The 12,712-nt window shown below is 51.5% G+C and overlaps 2 protein-coding genes and 1 long non-coding RNA gene across 3 annotated transcripts in view; 2 read left to right on the forward strand and 1 right to left on the reverse strand.

Annotated features, from left to right (window-relative positions):
• The window catches only part of ERGIC1 (endoplasmic reticulum-golgi intermediate compartment 1), a 58,921-nt gene extending 55,603 nt beyond the window's left edge, over positions 1 to 3,318 (forward strand). Inside the window, exon 10 of the mRNA XM_087753708.1 lies at positions 1,277 to 3,318. Within this exon, the coding sequence (XP_087609834.1) occupies positions 1,277 to 1,384 (108 nt within the window). The 3' untranslated portion in view covers positions 1,385 to 3,318. The remainder of the gene's footprint in view (positions 1 to 1,276) is intronic.
• Positions 3,319 to 4,866: 1,548 nt separating this feature from the next.
• Positions 4,867 to 7,389, reverse strand: LOC148056123 (uncharacterized). Its single transcript, XR_015703847.1, has 2 exons — positions 7,267 to 7,389; positions 4,867 to 5,698 (listed from the first exon to the last, which is right to left on the reverse strand). It is a non-coding gene; the product is annotated as an uncharacterized LOC148056123 (long non-coding RNA).
• A 19-nt stretch (positions 7,390 to 7,408) lies between these two features.
• Positions 7,409 to 11,601, forward strand: RPL26L1 (ribosomal protein L26 like 1). The gene is made up of 4 exons (XM_087753709.1): positions 7,409 to 7,541; positions 8,505 to 8,677; positions 9,431 to 9,571; positions 11,430 to 11,601. Exons 2-4 carry the CDS (start codon positions 8,510 to 8,512, stop codon positions 11,556 to 11,558), a joined length of 438 nt encoding a protein of 145 aa, XP_087609835.1. The 5' UTR covers positions 7,409 to 7,541; positions 8,505 to 8,509; the 3' UTR covers positions 11,559 to 11,601.
• The last annotated feature ends 1,111 nt before the right edge of the window (positions 11,602 to 12,712 follow it).

Below are 12,712 nucleotides of genomic sequence, written 5' to 3' on the forward strand. Positions count from 1 at the left end.
ACAGCAAAACCCCCCTTTTCCTAGGCAGGCCCTTGTCAGAAGATAAGCTCTGTCCCTTGTCCCGTGCTCACTGACCCAGTGTCTCTTATTCTCAGAGCCACCTAATCCTACGCAATGTAAAAGACCAAGTTAAAAGAGCATCACAGTTACGAAGTCAAAAATGTGGGAGTTAGGAAATGCCAGGTGCTGTGTAATTATAACTCGGCTGTCAAACGTTATTGGGTTACATTATTGTGTATCATACTTTCCATGTGAACCCTGCCTCGTGCAGCGGGGTGGGGTGGCACCCCGGGAGCAGCGTTTCTTCCCACCCTGCGGTATTCGACTGCTGCAGGTGGGTTGTGCTGACCCGTCCTGAGCGCAATCGCGTGTTTCCACAAGGAGTCTGGGACGGCTCTTGTCGTGGTATTGAACCCTTCAAATGTGTTTTCCCTCGCAGTTTCCCTGGGAGGCAAGTTTGGCGTTGTCCCCGTTTCCCAGATAAGGGATTGAAGCAATGTGTTGCGGAGTCCGTAACTGGTGCCCCCTGATTTTGGGCGCTCCAAGCCCGAGCACCTTTGCTTTGACGTGTCAGAGTACTTCTGCGTTTTTCTCGCACTTGAGAACTGAAGCTGTTAGGCTAATCAGGAGATTAATTTTTTCCCTAACTCTGTTCTTGAAAACGATTACGTGTTTTTACTGATGCTTAAATAATTCAACCCGAGACATCTTGCATGGAAAACTTTGGCCCACGAAGAGTTAAGCTGGCGGTGCTGTTGTAAGCAGCCCTTGCAATGGAAAGTGTTAGACAGCCTGAGCCGTAGGTGTCACTGGTAGCTGGGTTTCTCTGTTAGTCACTGTCCTTCACAGGCTATTTAAGTGTCTTTTGCCTGTTTGCAAATGCCGCGTCTTGTGAAATAGGGAAAAGACTACAAGGCCGTGGCATTTATAATAGAAAACAGTAGTAGGAAGATGTGAGCAACGCAGAGCTTCTAGAAAGCGTTGTTAGGTGGAGCTTCGCCCAGAAAGGAGCAGCGTTCCTGCCGCGGGCTCCTCGGGGCTGGCATTTATGATCGGCTCAGGCTGTGATGAGTTTGGGAGAGCACTAAGTTATTCCACTGTAGGGGATGGTTTTCCTGACTGACTGTCGTGTAGTTACGTCCCCAGCACTGTCACCCAGTTCTCACTGTGCTTCCAGAAAATACCCTAGCAGTGGGCAATAAGAGCCTTCCCCCGGTTTCAGGCTGGGGGGTTTCCCTGGTCGCTGACAAACGTGTTTCCCCTCTCTGCGTTTCAGATATGTGCCATCATCGGAGGAACTTTCACTGTAGCTGGGATCCTCGACTCCTGCATTTTCACAGCATCAGAGGCCTGGAAGAAGATCCAGCTGGGGAAAATGCAGTAGCGGTGAAACTCTACCCGAGTCTCCAAGGACAGGAGCAAAGATTGAGAAATCTACCACTACCTGTTTTTGTCTTTATTTTCTATTTGATTGAATCAGTAAGTTTTTTCTCTAATCAGGCTGTTCAGTGAAGACGTCTTCAACAAATCAAAGAAATCTCCATGCATTTCAGAGCTCTGAGCGTGACAAATCAATGGAATTGGGGCGTGGATTTCGACTCTCTCCCCCTAGAAAGAGAGGTTGAAATGCCGTAATGAAATACGCCGTCAGATCTCAGCGAGGATGACAGTCTGTTCTCTGGGAGGTTCCTATGGCAGTGTACAAACTAGGTAGTAGATTGCAAAGAGTTGAGCTGTCTTGTGGCACTTTTTGGAATTCTGTTGGATTTGCATGATTAGACAATCGACTTTTGTGTAAGGCAAAATTATACGTTAGGAAGGACTTCCACCCGGGGTGCCAAAAAGGTGATGTATCTGTTGGAGAGGAATGGGAAGTGTTAGTCCCCGTAGCAAACGTTAGAGACAGAGGGCAGAAATAACATCAAGAAATGTTTTGTGCTTTTATTGAAAGCTCTTTCATTCAGATGTGACCTTTCTAATGACATGAGCGAAGAGAAGAGGAAGCCTTCCCCCAGCTACCTTCTCCTGGGTAATCCCTGATCCGGGCGGTGGAAGGTCTTTCTTTTGCTCTGGATGTAAAAGTGGGTTCATTTCTTCCCAGAAACTGAATATCCAGTCTTGTGTTTACAGGTGGCATGAAGTAAAAACCAAACTGAGCAACACAGTTTTATGTGGCCTTTGCTTTGAAAGGGAATAGTTGTCTTTACAGCATTAGCTTTTATTCTTTCTTACGTTTTTTAAACACAGACCCCCCCAGCAGTCTGGGTTCTGCACTTGTGCTTTATTACTCTTGTTGTTATTTTGAAAAGGGGCTGTGTATTCTGTGCGTTCAGAAAAACGGTGCGGTCTTTCGGGTGGATGACGAGCACAGCTTACTGCCTTGCTTTGTGTGTGTCTGTGGGATACACCTGTCAAACGTGGGGAGCCTGTTCAGGGTTTAAGGTGCCTCCCCTTTCCTTCAAAACTCGGTCCGGCATCTTTTCTGCGCCCAGACTGCCCCTGCTCGCCCAGGGGTACACCGGAGCAGGGCAGGCGTTCCCACAAGCTGGCCCTGCTGGTAGCTGGTTTGGTTTATTCCTTAAAATGGTACCCGAGCTTCCATGCCCGCTCCTTCAAGCCTTGCCTTCTGGGGCCTCCAACAGACGGAGGCGGGAGGGGAAAACTACTGCCGGGCGCGGCTTGCGTGTAACGGAAGACGTGAGTTCGCTAAAGTTAGACCAATAGCCACCAGCACGTTTTCCGTAGCCTCCTAAACGTTCCTTGAGTAGTAACAGTCTCTGCATGCTTTGTAAATGTCTGAGCTGAGGATACACAAATTTTAAGTGTTCCAGGATGGATAAAAATCATAAAGTAAAAATCTTTAACTCAGTCAACGCTTTAAATTCGAAGACGGGTGCAGGATTTCTCTTGGATAATATCTACTGCCCACTGCCCTTTCCTGGAGGCAGAAGTATCCGAACATTATGCTGTAATAATATGAACCTTTGAATATTCAGTGTTAATGCTAGAGTCAGATACATTTCAAAAGTATTCCTAATACGTGTCTGTTGAAATTGTCTCGTTGCTTTGGAAGTAGGGAAGGTAGCCAGTTTTAGCCACACACCAAAAAGCAGCAGCCGCCCACCCTCCCCCGCCGTCCTCTGCCCCGTAGCGACTTCGGACAAATGAGAGCGTTGGAATTTTTTCCCTGTTCTCGTTCCGGACTGATTGCTGTTACTGTAGGTGTAAACTGGATTGTGTAACTTCCTGTATCTGTTAATGTATGGATAGATTTTATACATTTTTTTTTTCCATTTACAAAAATCAACTTGAAAATGAGATGCTTGTCTTCATTTCGGTGCGTGCGTCCGCGTGCCCGTGAGCGGTACCCGCTGGATGGCGGCGGCCGCCGGTGGGAGCCGGGATTTTCCATTGCAATCGCTTCTCTTGCTGGCTGAAGGATTTCCTCTAATCCACTGCGACCGGCTGAAGCTTACAGCAAAAACGTCCTAGTTTTTCCTCTGGAAGTTGTTGAGTCTCTGCTCACAGCTTGGGAACCCAGTGGATTACAAGGATGTTATTTTTAATATCTTAGCAGCGCGGCCCTCTCCCGAGTTGTGCAAGAGAAGGCCTTTGCGGCGCGGTGGATTGTACCGTTAGTCTTTTGAAATGTCTTCCCTGGTACAGTTTCTTCGACACAAACAAGCGAAGCTGGCTGCCGATTCCTTGTGTCCCCTGGCGCGTTATTTCTGCCCTGCTCCCATCCGCTGTCCGAATTAAGCGCTGCCTTCTGTGCAGTCCAGGCCCGTTCTCTGAACCGGACCAGTGAAACTGTGTGGCTTTTTTTGGAAATGACAGATGCATACTTCAGCGCGCCTGCTTTCTCTGCCAAAATGTCCACTGCAATAACCTAATAAATCACATTTTTTTTGCTAGCTGTGGAAACCAAATTGTACTCGCGTTCTGGCAAAACTCTGCTGAGGAAACAGTCCGCACCTTAGCTCTCTAAGCCAGGTCTAAGCCTCGGAGCACTGCCCAGCCACGGCTGCCTTCTGGGGCTGCTGGAAGTTGTGGCGAGCTTGTCCTCCAGCCGTGGCTGCCGTGGGTCGGGCCATGATGCTGCAGCGTCTGTTTACAGAAGAATCTGCTCTTCCTCTCTCAGATGTGAAAGCGAGGTGGTTGCTGCTACAGCAGTCCTGCCCCGCGCTCGCCTGTCTCCTGAGATTTCACTTTTCTTCTCAAACACTTTCTAGAGACAAAATGAGCGTAGTTGTGCTTTTAAACATGGATGCAAACACAAATAATTTGAAGACGTAGTGGAAGGAAAACCATCGATCGTAGGTGTTCATCCCTATTCCTGACTTTGCTCTTTCAAGTCAGCATTTTGACAGAAGTATTTGTGGTTTTCCAAAAAAGACATCCCTGTAGGAAGCGAAATATTTAGAACCTGGGTATATTCCAGTTTACATAAGCCCCCCTGGAGCTGCACTCCATCGTACGGTGGGAACTTGTGGCGTAGGATGCTTTGCAATGGTGGAGTTAAAACGTTTCGCTCTAGGGACAGCTGTGCTTAGGTATGTTCTAGGCAGTAAGTGGATTGCTGAAGACAATTTTTTAAGGAAAAAAATGGAAATGGGGTAAGAAAAAATTGGAAGACGTGCATTTGTGCATGTTTGATTTATCCCATACCTGCGTTCAACTACTGCTCTGTAAAAAGGGAAATCTGCAGCGTAGGTGATAATGTCTGCAGTTCGTTTCTGAATGCTGCTCATTTAAAGTTGGTTTTATTTGTGTGGCACACAAACTGTTGGGGCTGACGACGACTGCGATGAGTGTCTGCTTTAGAAGAGCCGTCGGAAGTGTCAGATGAAAGATGTCAATGAGGTATTTCTCGATAGTCCTCGAAGAGGGGAGAGGGGCGGGGGAGGGAGGACGTGGCCCTGCAGGATGCTGTGGCGACGGTTAAAGCACAAGTCTTCTGCATTTTTAGAGTGGAGGTTATTAAGGAGTTCCGGCATTTCTCTTTTAATTTGCAACCTTATGTTAATAAAATATTAGTCTTTTTAGTTCTATAATTAAAAATAAAAGTCGTGTTTTGATTGGCTTCTTGTTGCACTACTATTGCAAAATCAATCTAAAAGGGCTTTTTCCTCTTGCTTTTTTAATTATTATTTCAGTGAACTAAGCGTTATCTCACAATGAAATCACTGTAAGGCAGGTCACTGTGTAGAAAGTTAACACGAGGCTCTTTTGTAATCGGCACTGAGTCACGTCTGGACATTCAGTGCTTGGATTCGAACAGTACCAAGTGTCCCAGCCTCCCTCTCTTTCATGGGAGGTGAGCGGGCTGTGCTTGGAACTGGCTGCGGTTGGCTTTAGTCACTGCGCCACTCGGTCTGCCGCAGAACCCGGGTTTTGTTCCCACCCCCACCTTGGTTTCCTTTTAGCCTTGCCTCACTAAGTATTTAGAAGTAAGTGTCTGACAATTATTAAAGATGAAATAGTAAAGGGTTACAACACAGTGAATTTGGGCACTATATATCTGCGCCATAGTAAGGAACCAATTCCTTTAAAGTCCTGGTATTGCTTACTTGTCTTGGTGTCTGCTGTACAACACCTTCCCGAAGGAACAGATCCTGCCCGCTTCCGATTAACCTCTTTACAGACTGGAACTCAGATTTCCAGAAGCAACAGGACGGTGCTGAAGGCTCCTTACTCTCTGTAAAAGATGGGTAAGGGCACTGGGAAAGGCGTTTGTCCGGCGCTCAGCCTGCTGCAACTTGGCGGTCCGGACACTTTTCCAGCCTGTCTTTATAAACCAAAACCCAAGCAAGTGTCTGCGCTGCTCCTCGCCCCACTGAGGGGTTCATTTCTACCAACGAGACGTTAATAATTTTCCTCGAGAACAGATTAACCTGTGTTCTGGAAAAATGCAATAGCCCCAGATCTCCCTGAAAGGCAAGCGGTTTGTGCAGGTAAGTTAGGTCGTGGGAGCGGGGATGGAGGTGACCGCATGCGGGCAGGGGAGCGGGGTCCAGGCTGAGGGGTTGGAACCGGGCAGAAGCCCCAGGGAACAGGGCTCCCGTTCGGCTGGGGGCTGTGGGCAGGGGGCTCTCTGCTGGCGGGGCTGCTGCTGAACGGCCCTGACGTTGGGCACGGTGGGAGGAGGGGCTGCGGGAACCGAGGCGGGGGTACCGGGGTGACCGCAGAATCACAGAAGGCTTTGGGGTGGAAGGGACCTTCAAAGCCCGTCCAGCCCAACCCCCTGCCACGGGCAGGGACATCTTCAACCAGGTCAGGTTGCTCAGGGCCCCGTCCAACCTGGCCTTGAGTGTTTCCAGGGTTGGGGCATCTCCCACCCCTCTGGGCAACCTGGGCCAGTGCTTTACCATCCTCAGCATAAACGATTTCTTCCTTCTGTCCAGTCTGAATCTCCCCTCTTTCAGTTTAAAACCATCCCCCCTTGTCCTGTCGCAGCAGGCCCTGCTAAAAAGCCTGTCCCCACCTTTCTTGTCGGCCCCCTTTCAGCACGGCAAGGCCGCAGTGAGGTCTCCCCACAGCCTCCTCCTCTCCAGGCTGAACCCCCCCAGCTCTCAGCCTGTCCTCCCAGCAGAGCTGGGCCACCCTCGGAGCATTTCGGTGGCCTCCCCTGGCCCCGCTCCAACAGCTCCATGTCCTTCCCGTGCTGAGGACCCCCGAGCTGGACGCGGGGCTCCAGGGGGGTCTCCCCAGAGCAGGGCAGAGGGGCAGAATCCCCTCCCTCGCCCCGCTGCCCACGCTGCGGGGGACGCAGCCCCGGAGACGCTTGGCTTTCTGGGCTGTGAGCGCACATCGCCGGCTCGCGGGCAGCTTTTCGTGTATCAGCACCCCCGAGTCCTTCTCCTCAGGGCTGCTCTCCACCCCTCCATCCCCCAGCCTGTGCTGATACCGGGGTTGCCCCCACCCAGGTGCAGGACCCTGCCCTTGGCCTCGTTGAACCCCCTGAGGTTCACACGGGCCCCCCTCTCCGGCCTGCCCCGCCCCCTCTGGATGCCATCCCGTCCCTCGGGCGGGTCAGCTGCACCCCTCAGCCTGGTGTCATCTGCAAACGTGCTGAGGGTGCGCTCGATCCCGCTGGCTGTGGCACTGATGAAGATGTTGAACAGCACCGGCCCCAGCAGGGACCCCTGCGGGACCCCACTCGTCACCGATCTCCATCTGGGCACCGAGCCGTTGACCCCCACCCTCCGGATGCGACCACCCAGCCAGTCCCTCACCCGCCGAGCGGCCCGCCCAGCACATCCGTACCCTCCCAACGTAGGCAGGACGGCGTGGGGGCCGTGCCAAAGGCCTTGCAGAAGTCCCGTGACGCCCCGTGACGCCCGGCGGGCACCGGGCTGACGCCGGTGATGCCCCGCGGGTACCGGACGCTGGCCGCGCCGCAGCCGGGGCCGCCGGCCGCCAGGGGGCGCAGTCGCCCCGGCTCCGCGCCCAGGATCTCGCGAGATCCCGGCGGCCGCTTGGGGAAGCGGAAGCGGCGCGCGCTCCTCTTTCCGGGCGGCCGTCGGGGCGGCAGCAGCGGGGTAAGGGCGGCGCGGCGCGGCCCGGCCCCATCCGCCGCCATCCTGCGCCGGGCGGCCCCGCGCTCTCCCCCGCCGGCCGCGGCGCGGCGGGGGCCCCCGCGGCGCGCCCGGCCGGGCCCGCTGGGGGAGGCGGGAGCGGGGCGGGAAGGGGCTCGGGCGCCTCGGGCCCTGCTGGCGCGGCCCAGGCCTCCGCGGCGCGGGAAGGGGCCGCTCGCTGCCTGGGGAGGGGAGCGGGGCTGTCCCGGCCCCGGCGGGTGTCTGGCGGGGCAGGCCTGCCCCGGCGCTGCCTTCGGGGGTGCCCTGGGGAGCTCCCGGTCCTCCGGCCCGTGGTTTGGTAACGGGTGATCCGGCGGAGATCGGCGGCGTGCTGCTGGGCCCCGGCCCGCCCGGCCGCTGCGGGTGCGTGGTGCTGGAGGGTCGCGGAGCTGAGCAAAACGAGCGCAAGCACCGTTTAACGGGCACGCCTGCGTCAGTCAGGACGAGTCGTGCCGGGACGGACGGTCCCGTAGCGCGGTTGTCAAGGTTTGGGGACGGCCCCGGGTGTCTCGGGTTTGCAGAGCGGTTCTGTGCGCCAGGCCGGTGGCGAGCGTCGCTGGGGGCCCCGCAGCCGTGGGAGTTCCCTCGCTCCGTGCGTCCAAAGTACACGTTCGCTTTATGAATGGAGGCGGCTCGTGCTGCAGTGCAAAACGAAGGCTGGTCAGTCAGGTGTCCTGGCCGCAGCGCGCTTTGGGTCAGAATGGTCTGATGTGCACGTGTAGCTCATCTGTCAGTCACGGGGCCGTTGTCAATCAGGGAAGAGGCTTAAACCTTACTTGAAGTCCAGTTTGTAAGGTCATACGAGCTGGGGGCGGGATTAAAAACAAGTTAAAATTGCTTTTTTATGTCTTAGCGTACTTTGCGATAGCAGATGATAAAGCACAGTGTTAACAAGCATCTCTCAAACTACTGTTTTCCTTCATGCAGCCAAAATGAAGTTCAATCCATTTGTGACCTCCGACCGTAGCAAGAACCGCAAACGACACTTCAATGCGCCTTCTCACATCCGAAGAAAAATAATGTCCTCCCCGCTCTCCAAGGAGCTGCGGCAGAAATACAACGTCCGCTCCATGCCCATCCGAAAGGACGATGAAGTCCAGGTAGCTGCGCTCTCCCTCCTTTAGGTCGTGCTCTCGCGTGGGAACTCCTGTCTGCGCTTTGGTTTTTGCGTATAGCCTGGGCAGAAGGGAAGGGCTGGAGAAACTCGGATTGGTGCTGGAGCTTTGCCATGGGTTTTGCAGAAATAATGCAAGTTAGTGTCGTCATAGACTTGGGCCATTGAGCGTTTCTTGAGATCACATCGGGGACAAGGGAAATACCAGGAACACGAGTGTGCTGGCAACGTTACTGCACCTCAGTTGCATGCATTGATTATCGCACTGGATTAAGGGCTTTTAACAATAAAGCACAAAACAAAGAATTGTTTCTTTCCTTTTTTTATAGACTACTTGCTACCTGGGATATTTGAAAGATCTGTGTAGAAATGAAGCCCGGTTAAGTGGCTTTTTTAATATAAAATGCAAAGATAGGTGAAAAACTGAGGTAAAAAACTGTTGAAGTTGGCCATTAGCCTTCTGGTTGAAAAGATACGGAGTTCCTTCGTTAGGGATTGCTGCAGGGAAAATGAGCAAAAAGCACGGCTCTGATCCATTGTATTTTCCATTTTAGCGATTGCTGAAATTGTCCAGTAGTTGATGTCTTTTTGGCACGTGTTTTCAGAGCAGAGTTGGGATTTCAACCTGTGCAGTTCTGGTTTTCGGTTGGGATAATTAGATGGTGTTTCTTAAGATCTGGTAGTTGTTTAGGGGGGGGGTTGAAGTGCGGGACAGTGTGCTTCTTATGTTGTTGTTTAGGTTGTCCGGGGACACTACAAAGGACAGCAGATCGGCAAGGTGGTCCAGGTGTACAGAAAAAAATACGTCATCTACATCGAACGCGTTCAGCGCGAGAAGGCCAACGGCACAACTGTCCACGTGGGGATCCATCCCAGCAAGGTACGGCGCGAAGCGAGGCGCGAAGGGCGTGAGGAGGCCTGGCTGGCCAGCGCCGACGTGGAATAGTGGATTGAGATACGGCCGCCTTGGGGGGTAATGAACAAGGAAATGTCAAGGTGTTGTGATGGTAGAGAAGCGACAGTTGGAACCAAGAACGCCTCGACGTTTCTAGGGCTTATTTGGTGGAGAAGCCGCTAGAGGCTTTAGCGTCTTGCTAAAATACTTTTTTGAAGAACTTGGTGGTGTTAAAGCACAAAACAGGTGGTTTAGAAGAATCCTTCATCTTTGCTGTGTGGCATTTGCACTGGTTAGGGAGGTGTTAGAAATGGTTAGACAGGTGCCCAGAATCGTGATTTGTTCTTGCGGGCTATTGTGAACTAAGTTCTTCTGAGCCTGGTTTTAGCCTGAAGTGATTTACAGAGTTCGTGAAAAGTAGGCAAAGCCTGTTTAGATCATAATAGGAAAACCTTTCAAACTAACAGAGCAACTAGCCAAAACCTGGTTGGAAGCAGATGAAATCAGTCTGCTTCAGCCTTGCCACGTGGGCACGCATACTGAAGCGTTGGTGGAAGAAATCCAGTTGTAGCAGGTTTTCTGGTCTAAACGGTTGGTGTGTTCGGCGGAGGGAGAGCAGAATTATTCCAAAACACCGCAATGGCTTGTGTGCAGTAATAACATCTGACGGACAAGGTGACATTGCGATGGAGCCAGCGTGCGAACGACTCGTGTGGTAAACAGTAGTGAAAGAAACGGAATTTTGTGCTGGTCCTTTATTTCTGTGAAAGTTTTCTTTAATTGGGAATCAGACCTCGATAAAGCTTTGCATAAAGATTCTGGTTGTTAATGCAAAACGTACAGAAGAACGTTTCGTTTGTTGCAAACTTGCAGTGGGGTGGAGGAACAGTTCCTACCTCTCCTAGCTAAAGAGGTAGGAGTTAACTACAATTAAGAGAGACCTAAACGCACAGTGGAACTGAGGAGTGCGCAGCCCTGCTGCAGCCTATGTGGTGTTTATAGGATTTGATTGTCAGTTGTATTTTTAAGTACTCCTTCCAGCAATATCGCCACATTTCTTTCTTTGCTGGTTTGAGGGGCACAGAGAGCACTGAAGGCTGCTGATGCGCTGAAAGTTTGCTTCTGCTGCTTTGTTAGAAATACCGTTCAGGCTGTGGCAGCAAATGGTCTGTGCGATTCACCTTTTGTGTGTCCGTGTTAGTAACACGTGGTAATTGCCTGGCCGCTTCGCAACGGTTCAGTAGCCCATGTGTTCTTCAGAATGTCTTTCTATGAGTCGCTACGGTGCATGAACTGCTGCTGCTGCCCGTAGTTAGCCAGGTGCATTGGCGATTCCAGGCAGTACGGCCGTGATACGATAGTGGCCAGCGGCAGCAGCGTGGTTTTCCAGTGTTCCAAAATTTAGGTAATATTGTTTAAAACATGGAGAAATTAAAATAGTGATCCATTACTTGCCTTTGTGGTGGTGGGATCAGCTCTACGCTGTGTTTCAGGTGGATGTGGCATCCGTCATGTTTGAGCAGCGTAATGGAAATTAGATTACTTCAAAGTAATTATTATGTAGATAAATAGAAATTTGGCTGCTCTTCAGTTTGTGCAAGTGTTTTGGCTGTGCATCGAAGGAACTGTCAATATACTCTGGTCCCTGAGCGTACCTGGGAAAACTGTGAAATCCGGGGGCAATTCGGTACCTCAGTTCCGCTCAAACCGAATGAGAGAGTCCAGGGCAATGACACTCGAGTGCCAGAGCAGATCTTCCTGGGCCGTGCTGTCTTACCACCGTTGTGTCAGGCTGCTGTGCTGTTACGCTGAAGAGACACTAAACTCTTTATCCTTTCTCTAGGTGGTGATCACTAGGCTAAAGCTGGACAAAGATCGCAAAAAGATCTTGGAGCGTAAAGCAAAATCTCGCCAGGTCGGCAAGGAGAAGGGCAAATACAAGGAAGAAACAATCGAAAAGATGCAAGAATAGATGGTTTCCTGTTTGACACCATTAAAGAACTGCTAAAATTAAACCTATCGTCGTGTCTTCTCCTTTAGAAAGTCTTGGTACAGTGTGTCTGGTTAGGGTTTAAATATTCATTCTCATGTTTTGATGTTGGCTATGTAAAAAATATTTCCACTAAATGAAAAAGCTTTTTATACCTTTTTTTTACTTTTAAGAAAACTGAAGACTTTTTCCCCATAAAGGAATTTCAGTCAACATTAGAAAGAGTGGTGCAATCCTGAAAGCATGCATCTAATGGCCATTCTACTTCTGTCTCTTCCACTGATCTTTATCTCTCTTCCACTGATCTTTAACACTTACTTGGATGTGTTCGTGGTTTTACATGAACGTGTTCATTGTGTGCGCTGCATATATGTAATATTTTATCAGACATTTGAAGTAAGCTATTTCTGGCCATGAGTCTCTTTCTGTGATCCTCTTAAATGATGTTTTTTAAGCTGTCTTATGAATTTGACAGAAAAGGATGACATTTTGGAGGTTCACCAGGTGTGTTGTGGCCAAAGAGCACGGAATTTGCTGTGTGATGTCCTGGGGTCTCAGGTGAAGGCTAGAGCTGGAGGAGGGGGCTCTGCCTCGGCCGTGCTCGTCAGCTGGAGCTGTCTGGTTTGAAAAGGGTGGGAGTGAAGGCGGTCTTGGTGCTGTTGCTAACGCTATTTTGGATGAACTTTTCTGTAAGAAGAAATGAGGTTTTTAGCGCTTTATACATTTAGAATTGAGAGCTGCTGCAGCGTGTTGAAAACAGCCCTGCAATTAAGCGAATTCACTGGCTCGGTGAACAGCCCTCTCATTGCTGACACAGAGGGAAGGGAATTCAGCTCCTTCCCGAACACCGCTGCCAGCCGAAGAGCGAAGAGCGGGATGCTGCGGATGGAGGGGAATCCCATCGGCGCTTCCGAAGCCGTTTCCAGGCGTTAACGCGAAGGCCGCTTCAGGAGGGGGCCCTGGGTGTCGCTCCCTTCCTGTCGGTTCCGGGTTCTGGTCCGGGCGCGCACGCCGGCTGCCTGACGAGATTTTTCGTTCCCCTCGAGCCCTCAGCAGCCCCCGGTTCCCCCTCCCGGCCCGCCGGGACCTCGCCAGCCGCCGAGCTGATGCCGGGGCAGGGCGCGCCCTCCCGCAGG

Source organism: Nipponia nippon, unplaced genomic scaffold (assembly GCF_047370975.1).
Source record: "Nipponia nippon isolate SJK-2023a ecotype South Korea unplaced genomic scaffold, ASM4737097v1 scaffold_17, whole genome shotgun sequence".
NCBI classification, from domain to species: domain Eukaryota; kingdom Metazoa; phylum Chordata; class Aves; order Pelecaniformes; family Threskiornithidae; genus Nipponia; species Nipponia nippon.